The sequence below is a fragment of the Python bivittatus genome, unplaced genomic scaffold (assembly GCF_059951505.1).
Source record: "Python bivittatus isolate LINGU-HERP-01145 unplaced genomic scaffold, Pbiv_v1 ctg000330_np1212, whole genome shotgun sequence".
Lineage (NCBI taxonomy): Eukaryota > Metazoa > Chordata > Lepidosauria > Squamata > Pythonidae > Python > Python bivittatus.
In genome coordinates, this window is record NW_028277058.1 from 55,119,320 (window position 1) to 55,143,414 (window position 24,095).

Genomic DNA, 24,095 nt, shown 5'->3' on the forward strand with positions numbered 1-24,095 from the left:
AGTGAAACTAACCCATACTGACCGTTACTTCCACAGCTTCAAAATGCTGAGAACAGTGCTACCAAGGCTGAGATGCTATGGGAGGAAACAGAACAAAGCTGGGCAGTTGGGTTGAGATGGGCTTATACAAACGGGAATATTGCAGAACCGTAGCTTTTCAAGCAAAGAGACCAGCTTTACTACCATGTTAGATATACTTCAGCTGTATTAGCAATACATCAATTCCGCTCCCACACATAGCCATGAGATGGGAGAAATCCAGAGCCGAATCTGAACTGGCCCAAAGATCCTGGGTAGACATGTCCTAAAGCCAGCAAAATTTATTGGGTAATTTCTCATTTTATGTGGTTGTGTCATATTTAGTCTTTTAATTTACCTTGGCTTTCTATCACCAGTCTCTGTTTCTTTTCTGCTATTGGCTATCATTTAACATGGATATTGTGATCATACTTCATGGATTCTCTATTGCAGTTCAGACTTCTCCAATCTGACACTCTGTCTCCCAGTGTGTTGGGGCTTTGGCTATGCTTCCCACACATCTGGAAAGCACCAAGTTGGCACAGATGTCTTTAATTCCTTCAAATGATACAACTGCATGCTACCCAGGGAGCCTGGTTTAATATATTATATAAAAGATAAATAACTACTAGACAGGGGAGAAAAAATAAGATGGGTTCAACTTTAGTAATTTGGAAGCAATTGCCCAAAGAGATGGTAAGCTCTCTTGTGCTGACCATTTTCAAGTGGAGGCGAGGTACTGTCTGTCTGAGATGTTTCCTGAACTAAATAGGGGGATTGAACTTGATGGCCTCAGTAGCCCCTTCCAACTCCAATATTTAGGGGGGAGGGCATTGGAATTATGATGCCAAAATTGTATGTGTAAATTCTATTGAATTCTGCATTTTCTCCATACAAGTATTGTATGATCTTGGTAACTAGACTGTTGAAGTCTTTGTAGTTTAGCTTTCCCTTACATGAGCAGCTTCCAGATGCATGGACTACAACTCCCAGAATTCCCTGCAGTGGCCACAAAGACCCTCTTCCAATGGGAACAAGACTGCTAGCTCTGTTAACACAATTACCAGATCAGCAACTACCCCATTTTCACAGAAAGAAAGGAAGTGGGACTGGAGTTCCTTCACATAGTTTTTCAAGGGCGAAAAAAGGGGGGTAGGTGAAAGTTGGTAAATATGAAGCAGGGTAGCTATGTTCAAAATGTGAGGTGGGGCTGAGATACTTCAGTTTAGCAATGATGTCACTAACCCGTTGTGGGGAGATGGGTGGGGACAAGTCTATTAAATAAATAAAATAAATAAATAAAATGATATCATTGCTAGAACATAGCACAGTAAATGACCTGTGATGATAGTAATTCCAAAAGAATTTGAATTAATAATTTTGTGTCAACAGCATTGCTTCTATAATGGGATTTCTTTCTGAGGGCTTTGTAGTGTCAGTGGTTTGGGTCTAGCTCAGTATTGGCGTACATGGTGGCATGTCATAAGTCGAGGATTTCACTTTCCAATAGAGCTGGAAAAAACACTTGAAATCCTGAAAATGATGTCTACTAAGTTCATAGGATACATCTCACATGTTTACTGAATCAAATCCTTTTCAGAGTTTGTACACTCCATTGAACCATAAACTGACCAAAATTGTTGAGTTTGTACAACATGCTAAGCCAACAAACAACTGACCAAGCTTAACACTAACCAAGGCTAACATATACTATCTGCTCCTAAGTGTGCCCCTGACCTGAGTGTGACTCACAATAAAGTTCATTCCTGTGTTCTATGTCTGTGAAGTCACTTGCAACAGGGAAAGGACAGGATTCACAATCTAATAAAAGGAATAGAGATCTTTCCCAAGCATTGTCTAAAATCAAAATATGTAGAACTCTTCCACCATCCTGAGTCCTTGATAAGGAATCTTGCAGAAGAATAACATCAGAATTCTGCCCCGTTACTTCTTTTCCTACTTTGGATACAATATGTGAAGATCTAGATCTCTGGAGAAGACTCGAATACTGGGAAAGGTAAAAGCAAAGAGAAGAAGAGGAGGACCAGCAACCAGGTGGATGGACCCAGTTACAATGGCAATGGGGGTGCCATTGGAAGAGCTGAAGGACCAGGCTAGGGACAAATCATCATGGAGAAAATCTATCTATTGGTCACTAAGAGTTATCAACCACTTGATGGCATGTAATCATCATTATAATCTTCACCATCACTTCTTTTCCTGCTTTTCCCTTGCAAAGAAACACCATTTTTTATCCAGCATGTTTGGGAACTCTACTGCTTCCTGTTGTTGGATACTCTGTCTCTCTGGCAGTTCCCAGCCCACAGTAGCAAACAATGACACCACCTTTCAGCATAAAAGGCTCCTTCCGGCCCCTATTTTTCCATTACTGAACCACTCAGCAATGTAACATAATTGGTTGTGCTGCCCTACCAAGCTGAACTTGGTTACAGAGTTAGCACTGAATGATAAACTAATCAAAAGTCAAATACTTTAACCAAGCTTAATCCAGCCCTTTTGAAATATCGGTCAGAAGGAACCTAAACCCATGTCAGTGGACTTCCAGACCTTCAGACTTAGCTACTTAAATCAGCAAGAGAAGATGCCTCTGCTGTCAGCAGCTTGACTTGTGAATATGTGTGAAAAGGCCTGGGACATCCACAGGGTGGGGGTATTCAAAAAAGTCAATATGGTGGCTGTGACTATGTGATCTCCATGGGATGCATGTAAAAAGGAGTGGGTCTTTGATTATGTGGTCATAGCTGCCAAGTTGACTTTTTTGACCCCCTGCAGATGCCCTTGGAAATCACCTTCTTCTGTTTGGCTCTCAGCTTAGGGACGGCCATCCTTAGAGTCTTCCCTCAGGAACTTCATCAAAGCACATCTCTTATTCCATGCTTTTAAATATTACTTCATTTTATTTAATGCTTGATGTTTATTTATTTATTTGGACTGGTCAATCTAACAGCTCAAATGGTTTGCCTTGGAACAACAGTAACAAAATGACCAAATGATAGAGTTTAATTGCATTAGTGTTTCTTGTTTGCATGTTGTATTCTCTTGCTCTTGTAAGCAACTTTGATGGCTGAACGGGTAGAAGGCCAGCATATAAATCCAATCAGAAATAAGAAATAATTCTTGAAACTAACATATCACATTATCTTTATCCCAGCCCTAGCATACAAAATATGTGAAGGTGGCTGGATACGTTTTCTGGTATAAGAATGGTTGATCTGGAAATAAATGAATTCCATAGCCTAGGTAGCGGCGTCTGTGATGTGTGTGTGTGTGTAAGCAAACTGTGTATAAGTATGTATAAGACATACAGGTAGTCTCCAATTTAAGAATGAGTTCCATTCCCAAGGTCTGTCCTTAAGTCGAATTTGTATGTAAACCGGAACAGTATTATTGTATAATACTGTATAAGTAGTATTGTGTAATTAACTCGAACCATTGTGTATTTAACTCCAATCATTGTGTATTTAACTCAAATTTTGCTACAATAGGCTCCATTCTTAACTCTGGGTCATCTGTAACCCGGGTGTTCTTAACCCGGGGACTACTTGTACCTGAGACATAATCTACGATGTAAATTAACTCCTCTTCTTCTTTTTATTTTTCCTCCTTGCAAGGCAAATCTTGCATCAACACACAAAATTTATATATAGTTTACACATCACCTCTGATTATTTGTTCAGCTATAACTTGTTACAGATGCACTTTTTTTAAACTTCTTAATTCGCAAATTCATTTCTTGAAAGAGTTTGGGGATGAGAAATGCTACACCTGTCTACAATGGAAATAATGCAATCAAGAATGGAAGTATTTTAATACAACTAAGCAACCCGTGACCCATTGGGTCATCATTTCAGAGATATTTCCTTACCTAAACAGAGAAACAGAATGACCAAGGACAAAAAAGCAGTGGGAGTGGGAGTGACTTGCAACTTGCTGCCAGCTTTGCCATTGATTTTGCTTGTCAGAAGCTGGCAGAGACTGTCAGAAATCTTCCTTCCTTCCTTCCTTCCTTCCTTCCTTCCTTCCTTCCTTCCTTCCTTCCTTCCTTCCTTCCTTCCTTCCTTCCTTCCTTCCTTCCAAGATTTTGGACACATTCTGTAAGTTAGCCCATTCGAGGTACCTTGGTTCAAAAATTCATGCCCTATGACACACCATTTTGCCCAGTTGAAAGTTACAGACATGAGAGTTTTAGTAGTATATAGATGAGCGGCAACAAGTGTGAACAAATAGAGTAAGTTGCCAAAGCAGATGGGACACTGTACTTTAGTCAAGAAGCTCACAAGCAAATCTTGCAAGATTTTTTTCCCCCATTCAAGCAAATTCAAAGCTGACATTTGCTTTAATAATAATTTGACATTATGATTTTATGCAAATATCTTCTATATTGAAGAGAAAAAAAGGGAAGGCAAGTCTTTTTCATTTACTGTGAAACTACCTTGTTCTTTATTAGCTCTGATTTATGGAGGATTTTTTTTTTTTAAATCATCTTTTTCCGGCATCTGGCACAATAATGATTGTGATTTTGTTTTCACATATGTTAGGCAAGAAGAGTTCAGGATGTGAAGTTGTTTAGCATCAGGCATGAATGGTTCAATTCTCACTTCCAGTGGTAAAACATTCTGTCATATTTTGAAGAAGGCTTCCAAGCATGTCACTGTGGGTCTGTCTTTTTTGATGATGATTTTTACCTTCTATTCTTCACATAATATAATAACCGTAACCCAATATCATGTACATTTTTAAACAGCATTTGAAAGACTTGTCCCATTTCAAGACATTCACATTGTTTCAGTGCTTTTATTGTTGCATGTGATGGCCACCACAGTATCTTAACATGCAATTGAATTACATTTAGTTAATCTGTATGTTTTGAGGAGGGGAGCCCAAGTAAAATAGGGATATATATCTTCTCGTGCAAGGTGTTGTAAAGATCAGGACGCATCTGGTAGCACCTTTCCTGACTAACAAATGTTATGAAATGGCATAAGTGTACAGAGTGTACAGAGTGGTGCGTAGAGAACATCCGATGAAGTGTGCTGCAACTCACAGACGCATATTGTCTTTTCACAAAATGTGTTAGTCATAAAAGGTGCTACTAGACTCTGTGATGTTTTGCCATCAGAGAATAACACAGGTCTCTTCCTACAGTGTCTACAAAGTATTATGTAACTTTTTATGCCCAGATGACCACCGCAACCATTTTGGGAAAGCACCAACAGCATGCTCTAAATATCCCAAATATGCACCCCAATTGCCAAATTTTGCTTATTCCTGAAATAGTTAGAAGGTTGACATCTGAGTGAGAGGCCTTGATGAAGAGCAGACTCCTCAGGTTTTTGCAACAGTCCCTGCTTTGTTTACAGAAGGTCCCAACTCTATTTCCATGAAAAGGCTAGTCCATGAAATTTGTTGAAGTCTGCAAAATAAAGAGCAACAAGAGAAATAAACTAAAGCTCTGAGTTGATATGTGGTGGCTTCCTACATAATTTTTAACAACAACAACAACAAGCTTTATGAGAAACTACAGGTCATTGTAGCTCTCCCCTTCCTTGCATCTAGGGTTACTAGATCTAGATGTCAAGTCCAGAACCTCAGGGCACAATTCAGGAAAAATGAATTCCACAGACCTAAATAATGAATTGTAATGCAGGAATTAGAGATAAGGCATAGAAACTTGCTGATTACAACAGGAATCTCCAGCCCTCCTTTATTAGTAAGTTCATTAAGGCAAAGTCTCTCAGAATGTTTTGACTTTCTTCTTCCTGGATTTTTGCAGCCTGGAATGAAGTGCTGCTTATGAAGTAAACTGCTAATGAATTCCTCTTCTGCCTCTGCCTAATATTCCTCCCATTAATGTCCCAGCCTCCCTCACTCTCTCATGTTGGGCTGCGAAAATCTTGATGGGCACCCTGTGCTGTCATCTTGTAATCCTCTGCAGTTTTGAGGTCCAAACTGAATAGTCCTGCTGTCACCATTCAGACCTTAAACCAGGGTTCCTCAACCTTGGCAACTTTAAGACGGGTGGACTTCAACTTCTGGCTGGGAAATTCTGGGAGTTGAAGTCCACCTGTCTTAAAGTTGCCAAGGTTGAGGAACCCTGCCTTAAACTACCCCAAAGCCACTTTTCTTAATGCTCTTTCATGCAACTTCTGCATTTACCGAATTGCCGTATCAGGAGTGAAGGGCAATTAGCAAGAGCTTCTTCTGACTCCTTCCAGAAAGGTCTCTGTGGTATAGCCCATGGTGAGGCTGTTCCACATTAGCTGACATGGGAAACAGCTCAAGTAACCCTCCATAACTGTCTATGTGTAGGTATTATTAAAGATGCTTATTCAGAATCCTAAACCTGTTTTCTTAAAGAACATAATCTACCTTTATTTATTTAGTTGTGTGAACCCCAGACTCAGATGCAGTGTATTTATTTTATTTATTTATTACTGGATTTATAAGGTTGCCCAACTCAATAATGTGATACTGGTTGGCATACAACAAGGCATTGGGTTGGAACGCCATCTTCCTTCCTTCCTTCCTTCCTTCCTCCCTCCCTCCCTCCCTCCCTCCCTCCCTCCCTCCTTTCCCCCAATCTATATGACTTTGGGGGGCTTACAGAATGCAACAATAAAAACACAGAATATATAAACCGAAAGAAAGTGCAGGAAAAACAACCATCAATTGAACAACCAAAACATGCCAGAAGTGGTCTGCCAACCATTCTCACCTGGGTAAAGGGCCAGATTTTAAGGGATGACTTTATGATTTCATGCAACCTATAAAGCTGTCTGCTACAGGTGAATGAAGATCTTCATTATCACATCTTCAAGAAGGAAAGACTACCCTAACCTCTGTCTTAGGGTCTGCTATTGCTCCTTTCTTTCCCCCTCTGCCTCTCCGCTTGCATCTTCCAGTGCTCATCATGAAACAACGGCCGAAATCCCGGTTCCAACTCTCTTCCCCCTCCTGACTTTGCTGACATCATAAATTATCCAGCTCTAAATGGACAACATTCATTAGCCAGGCACTTTACCAAAAAGCTTGCTCAGTTGCTGGGGGTGCTCCCCCCTTTTTATGAAAAGTTAAAATGCTCCAGGCTGTCACGGAATGAAGGCAGCGGAGGCGGGTGGGCAAAGGCAGGTTAGAGGACAGTGCCGCAGAACTAATAAATAAAAATAATAGCGATTACCGTTGGCTGAGTGACCCAGGGAGAGGAGCAGTGCCGAGCCATTAGTTGTTTCCTTTTCACTTGTCAACAGCCAGTGGCTTAAAAGCCTTAGCCTTTGTTCAGGGACTAATAGCACCTGTTGGGATGATGGGAAGACAGCTGTCAAAGTGAGCGAGGAAGAAAGGAAGAGGGAGAGAGGGAGAGAGAGAGAACGCTGAAGGCAGGAAAGCCAAGGAGGACCAGGGTGCTAATGAATCAAAATATGATCTGCCTTGGTAGAGCAACAGCAAGGGGAGATTTCAAATCTTGAGCCAAAGAAGGTGAGATTCTCTTTTTTGAACACCAGACTCTTCCTTTTTCTTGGAAGAATGGTGATGTTACCAGAGGATGCTGAGAAAAGGCTGGCCAGTGCAGTGCTTAGAGTACTAGAATAAGGCCTGAGGGCATCAATTTTTCAGAGCCTGATGAGCCATGATGATGGTTAGGTGATCTTGGACTCATCCCATTTTTCTTTTGTCTCACAGGGTGGTTGACAAAGGTAAAAATAGATGGGAATAAAATGGGGATGGTAGCAAGTGGTAAGAACTATATACGTGCACTTTGGGGAATAAAAATGCGGTAAGTGGAATAGAGAGGATGGTGATGCGGAGATTGGAGAGTCTGCTTGGAAGGTCAGAAAGATCCTGTTGATTAGAAGGTTAGACCTGGACTAGGCAGATTAGGCCCTCTCAATTGCTGCTCAGCCTTATGAGTTAAAGCCAACTCAGTAAGACAGCACCAACTCAGGACCACCACAAGTCAGGTTGCTAGTCCATCTAATTCAATATGGTCTCCGCTGAATGCCAGCCGGTCTCCAAGGCTTGAGACAGCAGGCTTTCCCTGCCACACTTGGAGACATTGGCACTCAACTCAGCTCCTTGATATACCAAGGTCTTTGCACTACAGATAATCTGCCACATTCCATTCTGAGCTCTTGGTGAAAGAGTGAGAACATAATAGTTCCAATCGTGTACCCTCACCCTAGGAATATTGGATGTGTTAAATCCTTGCAAATAGATTTTCTCATTGTAACTGTCAGCCGTTTGAGGTAGTCCGTTGAGGAAACCAAAACCACACTACCTTTATTGTAAGGTTGCAGTAACTGAGTCTTGCAAGTCTGAAAGCACTTCTCCCCTCCCTTGTCTTTACTTTCCAGAGAACTAGGGAGGGTCCCTTCTGAGACCCTTTGTCTACCCCCATACCTTCTGTGGGCCCAGACATCTCTTGTCTGACCAGTGCCCTGGCTGCGGCTCTTCCTCCTGTCTCCCAAGGTTATTCTCACAGCCCATTACAGTAACTGACATTACTTTAAAATTATTGGTTGTCTGCTTATTTAGGATTCCCCCTGTTCCTAGAGCCTTAGGCCAAGCATCTCCCCATTCAAAATGTAATAATAATTGGTTGCTTAATACCAAGTCTTCTTGCCCAAATTCTGTTCCATGGGGCAGCTGCCTATTTACCCCAAAAAGTTTTCTTCTCTTGGGGGGGGGGGGTCTGTATCATTTTCCAAGTACTTTAGAATTTCTTTCAAATTTCTTTTGGTGGAATATCTCATAACTAAGGGAATAACAAGGAGCAGTGGGCACCAATGACCTTTTGAATTTGAGTGCCTAGAAACAGGAGGCAAATTTTCTCCATATATAACTATATATCTATATAACTCCAAACTGATTTCTGTCCGGCATAAAATGTAAGGACCCAGGATGTCATCTATAAGAACTGTTTTAAGATTTTTTGTTTTTGTTTTAAAAAGCAATTTATTTCCTATTAAAGAGAATGAGAATGGTTGCAAAACAGCCAATAAAATTCTTAGAACAGCGGGGACATAAAAGCACTGGTAAATGTAAAATTGTCTTTTGAGAGGCTAGAAAGATTTCAGTTCTGCCTTTTGTACTGGATTGCAGGCCTTTAGTAAGGCAGTGGAAACCTGGCTGATTCCTCAGCTGTTTAGGTCAGGTTGATTGGGACTTTTGTCTGGAAGTATAATAAATCAATGATTGCAATGAATTTGACTAACCAATCGCCGATTAATTGTTTAGATCTGTTTTTCGCTGGAATTGTTTATTTGGTTTATTGGTTTATTGTACACCACCCAGAGCCTCATTGTTCTAGAGTTGGATGGCCATCTAATTGCTATGAATAAACACAAACAAATAGTTCACACACCACAAGTAGCAACTGCTAGCATCTCATCTCCTCCATGAATCACACCTGCAGTATGGAAGGTACGGGTGAAAACTGCAGTGATAGTTCCAGAAATCTTGGTGAGCACAGGAACAAGCTTTCACAGGCTATACACAACAGATTTGCCTCTTCATTCTCTCTCTCTCTCTCTATATATATATATATTTGCATTTCTTTCAAGTTAATTTTGTCCCATCTCTGTATTCATTTGCATAAAAAAAATTGGCATGAAAATCAACATGCATTTTCATATCTTGTTTTCCTAATACATGGAGTTTTTCTTATAAGAAAAGCAAAATGTATGCTTTTGTTGCCTCTTTCCTCCCCCCACCCCATTTTGTATATCCTATTCTCTTCATAATCTACATTTCAGTGCATTTTTCTATTGGATATGTGAAGCACAACACTTGAGGAAACATGAAACTCAAAACACCTTTATTTCGATGTGCGAATCAGTTGAACAGCTGTGAATTAGGTCTGTGTGGATTCAAAAGTGAGTTAACTAAATTTCTCTCCCATCCCTGTTCATCCAGCAATGATCCTAAGGAATTCCCAAGGTTCTTAATAGGGGATTCCCAGAACGAATAATAATCCCTTGGAGTCTTATGAACTAGTATATAATTTCCTTAACAGCATTTTGAAAATGGCCCCATGTAGCTTTGGCCACCACTGAACCAGGTGTCTGTTCAGAGGCTACGCTTGTTTCAAAGAAGATGCAAGTTGATCTCCAGCACGGTATACCAGTGTTTTTTGACATCCCTAAATCAGGTTGCTGTTGCTTTAACTCTGCAAGTTTCAAAGAAGTCTTCTGTTTCTTTACCAGTGCTCTAGGGTGAATATTTTGTCTAGCTGCAGGAGGAAGGCTTTGTCATGGATCTTGCTTACAATAGACGTAGAAGCAAAATGGTGCCTGTAGGTTCTGTATCTATTGTTAGTCCAGAATAGATTTCTTTTACTGCATTCCTGCTTTGTTAGCTTTTAATGACTGACAGTCTTCTACTGCAAATACTGTGCTATGCTGGCCTATTTACTTACTACTCAAGGATTTTTCTTTTTGAAGCGACACCAGAAAGGCAAAAAGAAAATAGCAATGTTTATATTACTTATTCAAGGTTGCTGAAAGGTTTTCTTTAATTCTCAATGCCACTTTCAGTAGGAGTTCCCATATTTACTTGCTTTGCATCCATATAGTCTGGACTGAATACCCTTTTCCACATCTGTTGCACACACTGGCTGACATCTGGGGATGCTGCTGTGGAAGAACGAGGCCTGACCAGCTCCATCACCATTTCTTCCAGACACAGTTGGATGGGCATTGTTACCACAGTGCTGAACTTTACTAGCATTTTATGATTTGGGGAAAGCTGCTTATGTTCCTATTTCCTTCAAATTATAATCTTAGTCTTAGTTGTTTTTATGTTTATTGTGGACTTTTTATTTTATTCATTGGTTCAGTTTACATCCTGTCTTCCTTCTAGGAGGTCAAAGCAGTCTGCAGAGAATGTCTTCCTCCCATTTTTCCTCACAGGAACATGGGATAGAGGTTGGATTGAGGTAGAAAGTTAAAAAAAAAAAAAAAAAAGGAAATAGTAAGGCTGGTTCCAGATGTAATTATGTTTGGAATAAAGCTGTTGAAATCTGTTAAACTGATTTATTTAACTGCTTTAGTCACCATGGACTCTAAGCACTACACAAAACAATACCCATAATATTATCTACTGTAATTATCTACTGACAATGCGATTAAGCACAGTAGAGGCCACCCCATCTCACTCAGTCGACAGAACTATTTCTCAAAGGCCTTCCAGGAAAATCGTTTAGGAACTCATGTTTGAATTCACTCCAACTGATTTCACTAAAGTATCATGTAATTTGGTACCAAAGTGCTCTGCACATAATATGTCTGTCTGTCTGTCTGTATATATTCAAGTTTTATCTCCCTACCATGAACTAGCCAATGTTATCTTCTAAAAGAAGATAGATGGCACCTCTTTAAAGGACCAGAAGCTGCTTCATGTTGCTTGCTGTTATGAACATAGATGAGAAACATTTCTCTAGCATTTCATCTAGAGTTCCTTGTTGCTCTGATCTGGAGCCAAGACTTTTTAAATGCCCATAGGTGACCCTAGGGTCAGGTGGGGGGAAGTGACAACCTGCACAGTATGCCAGGCGTCTCCCTTAGGATTTTGCCTTGTAACAGATACTTAGCATGTGTAACATATGGTTCTAGCACAGAGCAACAATCTTCTGCAGACCTTTTCCATCATGAACAATGCAGAGAATTTGTATTTCCCAAGTTGGGGGTCAACGGATTGCAATTTTTAAATTTGGAAATAGCTAGGAGAAGGGGACCCAAACCTACTAAGGTAACGTGTTATTCTTAATCCATTGTGTCATAATTTTCAAGTTCAAAATATGACACATTTTGCATTATACTTGGAGCTTGGCTGCTAGAACTCTCTTAGCTCGATTAATTGCATCGCTGAGTATCCAAACCCAAAGTTTGAGCAGTTCCCAAAATAAAGCTATTCCAATTCCCTGTATCATGATAAATGTGTTTGGGATGAGAATGCAATTGTGACTAAAGCTCCGGGAGAATTAGATATGGAAATATTTCCAAGGCTACTCATCAACCGTTCATACATTTCACTTTGGATAAACCATGATTGAGAAATATGTTCCTTTGAAAAGTTAACATATACTCCTTTTCAGTTCCTAGTAGGGGGTAGACAAATGCTGGCTCAAATACACCTAAGCACAGAAGTCGGGGATAGCAGTGGTTATGTCTAAGATAAAGATAGTCACTGTGGCCATTGTTATTTAGATGGAACATACTGGAGCACTTATCTTTTACTAAACTCCATTTTCTAACTGAATGCAGCACTAATCGCAAGATTGAAAGCTATTATAATTGTGCACCTTTCTAAATGCTGACAAGAATATACAATCACATTGTTTGGAAGCAACTTGAATGTCCCGTGGGTTGTAGGATTTGTATTTTATGATTACACGAAAAAGAGTTTTGTGTGAAAAGAAAGGACAGAGCGAAAGAATTATCAATACTGAAACTGTGCATGGATGTATAAATCATAAAGATGTACCTTTTAAGTAAGCATATGCAAATTCTGGGTTGCGATGGTATCTCTAAAGCACCTGATCCAACACCAAGGATTTAATCCTGCAGACTCTGTTTTAAAGAATTATAGGATCCAGTCTCACAAGATGTGGAGACGCACCCTAACTTAGATTGTGTTTAAATGAAATTAGTTAGATTGATAGAAAACATAGTCCCCACCCCCCGCCCCCCAAATTAATGCTGTTAGATAGAATTCTGGAATAAATTCATGGAGAATATATCCTCAATCAATCACTGCCTGTTAGTCAGATGCTTATATACTATTTCCAAGTTGAAAGAAAAAAGATGAACAAGGGAAGGTTCGATTGTCTTCAAATCCTGTTTCTGGTCTGTCTGGAGACATTAGCCTGGCCACTGGGGGAAGCAGGAAAACATTGATGCAGTAGGGCTTGGCCTCTTGTCTGGAACTCTTTAAAGCAGCTGTATCATTTCCCAGATTCGCAGGGCTGCAAAAGGCAGCGCTTGGCCCCTCATCTGCCACTCTTTAAAGAAGCCATGTCTTTTCCTGGGTTTGCACAAGAATCTGAGAACAGACTCGGTGGCTTTAGAGTTGCAGGCAGGGCTGCATTTTCACCATCACACACCCCGAAACCCCTTTTTCGAACACAATTTAAAGTGCTGCACAGCCAGCTTTTTCCTTTCCGAGCTCTTCTTGGATTGTTATTACTACTGATACCCTTACTATTTGTTTGCAGCGAGTGTATTACAGGGGAGAGGGGTTAAAAAAAAAAAATTGCCACAGCATGCTTACCACCACACTATGTTTAAACACATTGTAAAGTGGATGTAATTGTAAACACACCGAGGGATATAATTACATGTAGCAGATTTAGGCACTAATTCTTTGCCTTGTTTTCCCCCTCTCTCCCCCCCGCCCTCTGCATTTTATCAACATAATTATATTTTTTTGACTGCAGGCTAACACCCTGAAATTGACAAGCATCCATTATAAGCAGAAACTTGTTCTCTAAATTGAAAAACAATACACGCCAGGTTTCTGTGGGCCCATTGTCATATGGAACAGCTTTGTTCAGAAAGAGGAAAAGCTAATGATTTTGAAACAGCAGGTGACAAAACGCATTCTTTTTTTCATGCTTTCCCCTCTTATCAGTATCTTGATGAAGTCATTATGAACTGGGGTCCAGGTTGGGATTGGACTTATTTTTAGCAGATAGACCTTTAATGAGTTCTATTGTGCTATCAGTCAGGTTGATTTCCTTACATTTTTTTTTTCTCTTTCTCTTCATTCAGAAACCCCCAGTATTGAAAAGCTACTATCAAAAGATTGGAAAGACAAGCTCCTTGCTATGGGATCAGGGAACTTTGGAGAAATAAAAGGTAAACCTTATTTCTATTGACAAAGGTGTTGTAAGAAAAAGAAAAGAAAAGTAATTGCAATATGTGGGACTTCAGTTCTATTGGGCATATGTTTTTCATTCCATTTTGTACTTCTTCATCAGAGATTAGGACAGACTCTAGGACGTGGTAAAATTTGGCCCTATCTTCCTGCTAAAGCTGAAGCTCTTGTGTCGTCGTCTCACTGCTGACAGCTCTTTGTTTTTGTGCAGTCATGGAGACCTGGTCATTCTTAGCAGGGCTCTCCTCTGCTCTTTTTGGGCCTTTCTCTTTCCTAAAACTCTCAACACATTCAGTCTTCCCTGGAAAATGTAGGAAAGGTTGGAGCATAACTGTAAAGAAGGCACGATTCTTCAGCACTATAGCACTAAATAAGGAATCTTACACGGTGCTACTAGTCAAGCAATCTGTTAACCATCAAGTTCTAATCTAGGGTATAAGACAAAGGGTCCCAGTATCTAGATCAACGTGCCATGAGCTGAAGGTAAGCATAGTCAAAGTTCTGGCAGAGTTAATTTTTTTTTCTGAGAAATCTCAGCCAGGGTTGATTTTAAGGCTCAGAACAGTCTGAATCAGGCCATCATATAAGCTGTTCAAACATTTGAATAAAACTGAACAACAACAAAAAAAGGTAGAGCTTCCATCTAAACATAGCTAGTGCTGCTTAAATTGTATTGTGATTGCTGGTCTATTCAAAAACAGCAGCTTATTTGACAACCGTTGCCTATACCCATAGAGATGAGAAGAGCGACTATATAAATATGATAGATAGATAGATAGATAGATAGATAGATAGATAGATAGATAGATAGATAGATAGATAGATAGCCATCCCTCTGCTGTCTGGCATTATACTTAGGGCATGGTACTCTTGTGGACTTTGCTTCAAAATCTGATCCCAGGGCTAAGGGTTGGGGAAGAAAGACACTTTCCTGCTTCTCAGAATTAGCTTTTCTACACAGTTTATCCTCATCTAGATTCTCCTTCTCTTTGGAAGAGGATTTGTCCAAGGGGGCAACATGTAAGCCATGACAGATGCAATTTTCCCCTCATATATTATATCTTGTGTTTTTTTAAAACATAAATCAAATTTATTACTGAGAAGACTAAGTTCTCAGAGATTTGCTACTATAAAAACATGCGCCGGTGGCTAGGAATGTTGGAATCAGATTTGTGGGCAACTGGTGAAAATAGAGAAATAGAAATGTTGATAAGACTGAAAATAGGAATTGCAATTTCAGGTGTTTGCCAAGACTCATATCCCAAGAGAGGGCCAACTTACAACCCTCAAGATCCCTCTTCTTGCTGTTTTACCCTATTAGTTTCTTTTAAGCAAGGGAATATTAATGACAGCAATGAGAAGAAATTGTAACCTCCACTTGTGTCCTGCTTTACTGCTGTAATTACTATAAATCACTCTTAAGTAATTGGCATAGCTGGTCTAATGTAGAGAAAAAAGCTGTGAGAAGTGGACTAGAAAATCTGAGATGAGTAGCCTCTTACAGATAAAACAGTCCTTTGTCCATAGCCTGATTTTCTTAATTTGCTGGCTGAAGTCTGAACCAAAGATATAGTCAAAAAGAGGAAGTCAAGAGTCCATCTTAGAGTCCTGGTACAAGGGTCTGGTTTCACAAGGGAGATTCATGAGATGCTCATGAAGAATCTCAATTGCAAACAACACTGAAGGGGGTCATAGGTCAGGTATAACTCTGCAGAGCAGAGTATCTCCCCCAGACAGTGCCTAATTATTCTCCTGGCAGAGTTCTAATGCTGTCAACTCCTAAATTCAGCTGCTCACTACATTTTCTCTCAGTTGCCTCCACTCCTTTGGATCTGGAGGAGAAGCAGATTCCAGCAAATCATCCTCTCTAGCTAGTTCCTCTTTAGGCAAAATGATCATCTCAGGCTCTTCCCTGAAAGCTGGCTGAGATGCCATTGTCTTCTGTAAGTCCTGCTTCTAAAGAGGTGCAAGATCTTCCTTATGGGAGGACTCATCACAGACACAACAATCTGACTAAACATTGCCCAGGGATGGCTATGTGGTTTTAACTGAAAAAGAGAGGGCAAATGGTTGGTAAAGGTGACCAGAGGGAGGTGCACCCCAGGTCTTTAGAAGACCTATTAAAGGCTTCTTGCCTAAACATTGTTTCCTCTTGAGTGCATTGTTATTTCTTTTGCTAATAACTGGAATGTCAGCTGGGAAAATTGGTCATTGTAGTAGCGGAAAGGTGTTGAATTGATAAATGATTTTAGCTTGTGCTTCTTTTCTGAAAAGAGGAAAAGAAGCCAGGATGAACAGTCAGAACTTTACCATACGGCACTTGTGCCTCCACAAAGACCAACAAGCCAAGCTTTGTTGCAGCTCAGTTTGCTAAAACAACACTAGAGGGATCCTTACCTGAACATGTATTGGATCTGTTCTTTCTTCATGAACAGAAGGTCATTATTAAAGGTTTTCCAGCTCTTCCATTTAATTAATTGCTTGATGTATTTACCTTGGCAGTGCCATTTTGGATAAAACAGGGCACCAGACATATTGGGGGTCAAAGTCTGCAAGATGGCAGGTGCAGCATCATGATAAAAGCCTCACCCCCTTTGTACATTGTCCCTGGACTCAACCCATGAGAATTTCATTCGAATTCTCTTTTCCTCTGAGAAAAAAAAATGAAAGTAATTTGTCTTTTCATAGAGAAAAATACAGGATAACTTTTCTGTATGCCACTGATGTACACATTGATTGGCTTGCACCTTTACTCCCATCTGTTTCATAAGATACTCCTAAGATGCTTCATGAGGTACTTCCAAAAGGTGTTTCCAAGGAAGAGAAGGGGGGAAGGGCAATTTCAGTGGATGTCTCTGCAAGCTTTTCAGATTCTGTACTTAAAACTGCTCCTTGGTTAGAACTGTGATGTAAATTTACTTGGTTTGCACTTCATGGTGATCCTATTGAATTTGCCCTTCCCAAATGAGGCTTTGTATTAGGAAAGATGGGGTTCTAAAAGTAGGGTTACTTTTTAAACAGGGTGCATAATAGCAGAAATATACCTGGAAAAATTGCTCAGCGATGCAGAAACAAGATGGAAAGAGCTCAAAGTTAGGAAGCTGAGAAACTGAGCAACATAAAAGTGAAATTGGTTGTTTCCTCTATCTGTCTGATATCCTGGAGGGGTGTCACTCATTGATATCCTTCATTCATTTCCCCCATAGCTAAAGTAACCCCATTTTCCAGGTGTCGAGAGAAAATCAAAACCCATTTCATTATTCCAGGAAAGAGGAATCTGTCAATTGCAGATAATCGTGGAAAGATGCATGCTGTCCCCTGCTCCTCAGCCCTTTTATTTTCCAGAGAAGTTGAGTTCTGTCAAAAGAAGGAAATTGTTTTTCTCTTCACGGGGGTTTGTAATGTCGCTACTGTGGGAATGCTTTCGCACCATTGTCATTCCTGCGGGTGGAAACAGCTGTAACCACTCTGGCCATTCTGTTATGCATCACATCTCAAAAGAGGGGGAAGAAAGGCATCAGAGGGCCAGTGCTCATCCAAGACCAAGGACTCATCTTCATGTGGTTGCAGGCAAGCGAGATTTTTGTGGAAAACAAGATACTTCTTTTTGTACCAGATAGCAGTGGGTTATGATTAATCAAGATATATAAGTCCAAATCTTTGCACTTATAGCAAAGATGGTGTCGATGGAAGCAATTAAAAATAAATAAATGAAAAAGATTTCCAAGGAGCAAAGTGATGGTGTAATGGTCTGTGAGGATGACCTTGGGAGACAGGAAGGAGAGCCACAGATGGGACCACCAGCTTGGAAAAGGTATCTCAGCCCACAGGAGAGGAGGCATGGAAAGCATTTCAGAAGGGACCTTCCCTAGTTTTTAGTGAATTGGAAATTTGACAGATGCCCGTTGACTAGTCAGGTGAAAAGACTATAAGTAGTAAAAGAAGAAATGAGTCACAAGTGTGATTGTATTCTCTCATATTATCCCTGATGTTGATATATCCTTGTATCCTGTGTGAGGATGGGTCAGAAATCCTGGGAATTACAAGTATTCTTCTGTAATGGTATGTGGGAATGACCTTGGGAGATGGGGCCCAGAGATGCTGCCTAGGGAACGGTCAAATAAGGGACAGCATAGTCCTCAGCTGGATAGTGGATGGAGCAAGAGGCTCAGGAGAGACGATCCCTAATTTCTCAGGGTGTAAAGGAGATGGGGAGAGAACTGTACTTTCAGACTTGCAAGATTCTGTTAATGTAGCCTTACAATAAAGTAGAATTAGTTTATCTAGTCGGGTTTCCTGTCTGGTCTACCTGATAAGGCTGACATCTTCCATGCAGTTGGAAATTCTGAAGGGCCCAAGTTGTAAGTGTTGAGAGAACAGACCAGTGGAAGCCTCAGAAGGGGAGTTAGCGAGTCCCTTTGTTCACACGTGTTTGAACGTTTTTCAGCAGAACGCTCCTCAGAACATGAGTCACTCCCTAGTAGTTTTGCTTCAAATCATAGCTCTAGGCTGCCATCAAAGTATTACCACAAGCAAAATTTATAATTTAGTGATTCTTCTGTGGGAAAACTATCTGAAGAATTGTTGAGACAAGCATAAGGTACTTCTGGTGAGATCTGAATCTGTCTCAAGGGAGTTTCAGCATATTCATTGCTGCTCACTTCTAGTTGGTCTATGGAGAAAGTATGTAATGGATCTTCATTATATCCTGGGCTGACCTATAGGGCTTGGGAGAAGAAACAGTTGATTTGGAAAGGCGACTAAAAGTGCTATTTCAGAGAGTGCTGTGCAGGGGGGAAAAATCTTTCTTTTTTCCCCTACTAGTTCTCATTCCATCTGATGAAAGCGAATCTGTTTTCAATGTTTTTTCAAGGGAGAAAGTAAGTTTAGTGAAATTCTCATGAGTGGAATATGGTGTCTTTGCACTTTTTAGTGACAGGGTAGCTAATGGCTGTGTGTGAATGACCTGTTTTTCATTGCACAATCTTCTCTCTAATGATTTGCAACCTCCCTACATTTTTATGCTTCGATTTGCTCCCAGGGTAAGTATCATAAGAGAACACCTTCCATGCCATGGGCTATTTTGTTACATATTCAGTATACTGAGATGAACTGGAACTTCTCGGTCTTCAAATTTCAAATCACAAATGAGCACAGAAACAAATGAAAAACCTTTACTCCTGATGCCTTTTCGTGTTGATATAGATGTTCACATAACTTCCCAGCTGGTTGATATTATTCTTTCCACCCCAAATTCACTCCATAATGAAACCATGTGATAATCTGATATATGGCCCATTTGGTGGGTTCCAGATATTTGGGGCGTCATCTTGCATGCCCAGCAGCAAAGTTTATAGGAATTACAGTCCAAAATTTCTGGACTGTATCTCTCCTGGATTAACATCTTTCTAATGAGATTTCTTTGGAGCAAAATACCATGTCCATTTGTAGCTGGACGAAGAAGGAAACTAAGTAGATGAGAAATTCATATTCACTCTATTATATACAGTGGGGCAAAAAAGTATTTAGTCAGCCACCAATTGTGCAAGTTCTCCCACTTAAAAAGATGAGAGAGGCCTGTAATTTTCATCATAGGTATACCTCAACTATGAGAGACAAAATGGGGGAAAAAATCCAGAAAATCACATTGTCTGATTTTTAAAGAATTTATTTGCAAATCATGGTGGAAAATAAGTATTTGGTCACCTACAAACAAGCAAGATGTCTGGCTCTCACAGACTTGTAACTACTTCTTTAAGAGGCTCCTCTGTCCTCCACTCGTTACCTGTAGTAATGGCACCTGTTTGACCTTGTTATCAGTATAAAAGACACCTGTCCACAACTTCAAACAGTCACACTCCAAACTCCACTATGGCCAAGACCAAAGAGCTGTTGAAGGACACCAGAAACAAAATTGTAGACCTGCACCAGGCTGGGAAGACTGAATCTGCAATAGGCAAGCAGCTTGGTGTGAAGAAATCAACTGTGGGAGCAATAATTAGAAAATGGAAGACATACAAGACCACTGATAATCTCCCTTGATCTGGGGCTCCACGCAAGATCTCACCCCATGGGGTCAAAATGATCACAAGAATGGTGAGCAAAAATCCCAGAACCACACGGGGGGACCTAGTGAATGACCTGCAGAGAGCTGGGACCAAAGTAACAAAGGCTACCATCAGTAACACACTACGCTGCCAGGGACTCAAATCCTGCAGTGCCAGACGTGTCCCCCTGCTTAAGCCAGTACATGTCCGGGCCTGTCTGAAGTTTGCTAGAGAGCATTTGGATGATCCAGAAGAGGATTGGGAGAATGTCATATGGTCAGATGAAACCAAAGTAGAACGTTTTGGTCTAAACTCAACTCGTTGTGTTTGGAGGAGAGAGAATGCTGAGTTGCATCCAAAGAACACCATACCTACTGTGAAGCATGGGGGTGGAAACATCATGCTTTGGGGCTGTTTTTCTGCAAAGGGACCAGGACGACTGATCCGTGCAAAGGAAAGAATGAATGAATGGGGCCATGTATCGTGAGATTTTGAGTGAACACCTCCTTCCATCAGCAAGGGCACTGAAGATGAAACGTGGCTGGGTCTTTCAGTATGACAATGATCCCAAACACACTGCCTGGGCAATGAAGGAGTGGCTTCGTAAGAAGCATTTCAAGGTCCTGGAGTGGCCTAGCCAGTCTCCAGATCTCAGCCCCATGGAAAACCTTTGGAGGGAGTTGAAAGTCCGTGTTGCCCAGCGACAGCCCCAAAACATCACTGCTCTAGAGGAGATCTGCATGGAGGAATGGGCCAAAGTACCAGCAACAGTGTGTGAAAACCTTGTGAAGACTTACAGAAAACGTTTGACCTCTGTCATTGCCAACAAAGGATATATAACAAAGTATTGAGATGAACTTTTGATATTGACCAAATACTTATTTTCCACCATGATTTGCAAATAAATTCTTTAAAACTCAGACAGTGTGATTTTCTGGATTTTTTCCCCCATTTTGTCTCTCATAGTTGAGGTATACCTATGATGAAAATTACAGGCCTCTCTCATCTTTTTAAGTGGGAGAACTTGCACAATTGGTGGCTGACTAAATACTTTTTTGCCCCACTGTAATCTAATAGAAATTTCATCCATGGAGGCATCTGGCCTGTTTTCTTGTTTCTGTGATGTGAAATATGTTGTAGGGATGCTGCCAAGGGATCCTGGAAGAGAAATTCTGAATTCATTTCCATTGGTGAAATTCCTGTCATATATGTGGAATGACACCAAGCAGGGATGCCTGGCATGTGTGATGCACATAAAACAGGTGGAGCTTCAATTGCACATTAAGGGAATACATTCTCACTTGCATAAGGACACTGCATATTGTTCCTAGGGGTTTTTTTTCGTTGATAGATTTTATCGGTTAACCGGAATGATCACAAGGAAAGCATATTACATTTTAAGCTGTCCCCACGCTAAGCATGAGGCAGGCCAACCCTATTCCAATAACCATCCTAAGTGGGCAAGACTGCCAACTGGATTGTTTATGAAAGTAAAGAAATGATATCTATGGTGAAATGTCTATTGGAAAGCTCTTCTTCCAGCACCAGCTTTGGATCTATGTGTGAGGAAGCTGAACCGAAAAATCACTGTAAACATCATCTGTGATGAATTTCACAAATTCATGAAGTGAGAATCCTTAATCAAGAACATATTCCAAATGTATTAGTGAAGCCCTGGGATTTCAAATATACAAGGCATCAAAACTAACTTGATATGTTGTATATCTTCTTGTCAATATATGTACATATTTGGGAGGAATTCAGAGATGGTTGTCTTGTTTCCTCCATCAGTGCAAAAATCAATGAAGCTAGCTCTGGTTCATGTTGTGTCAGTAGCAATGGGCATATAAGCACATTATGCTACTATGGGGTTGTATCTCCTTTGTCAAATGGAGCATGGCCAACATTTTCTGTGAAAATTATTGTGAATATGTAAGAAAGGCTACCTGTCTTTAGCAAGCAGTGTAAATGTATTACTATCAGATTCTAGTCTTTCAGAACTGATCCTGAAATTGTGGTACCCAAATCCCCTTTCTTTGGAAGGTAGTTAGCTTGGTCATACTGATATACCAGAGAATAGGCTTAATTTATTATTGGTTCAACTTTTGGTATTGCTTTTGGACAGAGCTGAAATCAAGTGATTTTCACCCATGTTTTCAGAGCTAGAGAAATAGAAACCCACATCTATTCTGCTAACTCTGTGTAATGTGTAGTTTGGTTCTTGCCTTACCTATTCATGTAGGTGCTGGTTAGCAAGAAATGCTAACCATCAATCACATCCAATTGTAATAAGTTTTGTCTTGGACAAAAATCACCATCCATAACTCCAGATTTAAAAACACAATGCAAGCAGAAATTCTGGTTTTAACATGCCTAAACTTCATATATTAAATCCCTGTTAGTTTAAAATAGATGTGTATTTGGAAGGTGTGGCTCAAGGAGGCATCAGCAATGGGTACTTAAATCAAACTGGGTCTGATATATGACAGAATTTAGTTCACCCAAATCAAAAGGTAGGCCATGTAGATTGTTTTCCAATTATTATTTTTAAAAAAACACTCTTATAACTGCCAATAATGGATTAAGAGAAATAATCTGTTCAATGATACTAAAGACACATGTTATATAGATTCTGTGTATGGATTAAAAAGGATAATCTGTTAGGTGACATGCAGAATCTTGAGAAGTAGTCTAGGCAGGTTCTGTCTATGGGTTGGAATGGATAATTCAATTTAAGTAATAGCAGACAAGTTGGAAGACAAGGAAGATAAGGGTGTATGGGGGCGGGGAGGGAGGTCTTCTCTGGTTAGAAAGGGTAATCCACTACGTGTTACTTAGGATCCTGTCATCTGGAAGCTGGAATCAAAAGTCTGAAGAGTTTGGCATGATCTGCTTTTGAAGGAGGAGAAGCAGAAGGAGGCTAATCAGTAGGATAATGTGTAAGTTTTAAACCTTTAGTTAACGCAGCACAAATTCCTTAGAAGCAGCAACCCTTTTGCAGACGTGCAGCTATTTAATGTCTCTTATAGTCAGATGGTTCAGAACTACCAGGCTTCCTTTGATTGTTAGCCTTATTCTTTTCTTTTTTTGCAGAGGGGAAAGCAAAGAAAGGGCAAGGAGGTGCTTAAGCAAAAGAGTTAAAATCCACATGATTATTTGTCATTCCTTCTGATGGGTTTAAGGTTTGTTGTAACCCATGCAGTTTCTATTCTCTTAGGGTTTTTTTTTAATGCGTTTGGAGCTGGTAATGAGGGACGTGTACTGTCAAAAGGTCAAAAGGGTCAGGAGAGTAAGGGCCCAAGAAAGGACTTCCCTACCTGTGTACAAGGGATCCAGAAGTAATGCTAGTAATGGACCAAAATGTTACCTGGTATATTAACCACGTCAGTACTGGCTGGTCACAAAAGGAAACAGGACTATGTGCAGCATTGAGATCTAAGCTGTATGGTGGGAAATTCCTAATTCTGAGTAGAGGAAAAAAGGAGTGAAAAGGAACAGGAATAATCCTCCCCCCCAAAATATCTCCTTCTTAAAAATAAAATTATAAAAAAAAAGGAATTGTCCTCACTCTTGCCACCACTGCCCAAATTGAAAGGAGGACTTGAAAGATTTTTGGGCGAGTCTATCCAAAGTTGAAGGGTATGCCCCATTTTCAGTCTGTGAGGACAGAATAGTGAACAGAAGGTGGAAGTATTTCAATTCAACTCTAGAGCAGAAGTCATGGAAATAGAACATGCATGTTGATACCTGGATCAGGATAAAAGGCTACAGGGAAACAACTAATGTCATGTACGTAATAATGTATATAATTTGCACGATGATGTCATGATGTGTGTGATGACATCATGGCTTCTATCAGGAACCTGCCCAGGGAACAGCCATTGTATTTATTTAGTCTGAACTAAATAAATTCATGAAAAACATTTAATGATGACTATGTTTCTTCTGGGTCAGGGACAACATGCTTTCAAGTCCCAATTGCAGGGGGGTCATGGTGGGAGAAAGGTAGTCTCCATGTCTCACTTGCAAGCACCCCAGAGACATCTTGTTGGCCACTGTGAGAAACAAAATGCTGGACTAAGAGTGGTCCTAGCCTGATCCAGCAAAGTTATTCTTAAGTCTTTAACTTCTAAAATG

The 24,095-nt window shown here is 40.3% G+C and overlaps 1 protein-coding gene across 1 annotated transcript in view; it reads left to right on the forward strand.

Moving 5' to 3' along the window:
- The window catches only part of SOX5 (SRY-box transcription factor 5), a 391,244-nt gene that overhangs the window by 132,233 nt on the left and 234,916 nt on the right, over positions 1 to 24,095 (forward strand). The window contains exon 3 of the mRNA XM_088141343.1: positions 13,806 to 13,892. Coding sequence (XP_087997469.1) covers positions 13,806 to 13,892 — 87 coding nt within the window. The remainder of the gene's footprint in view (positions 1 to 13,805; positions 13,893 to 24,095) is intronic.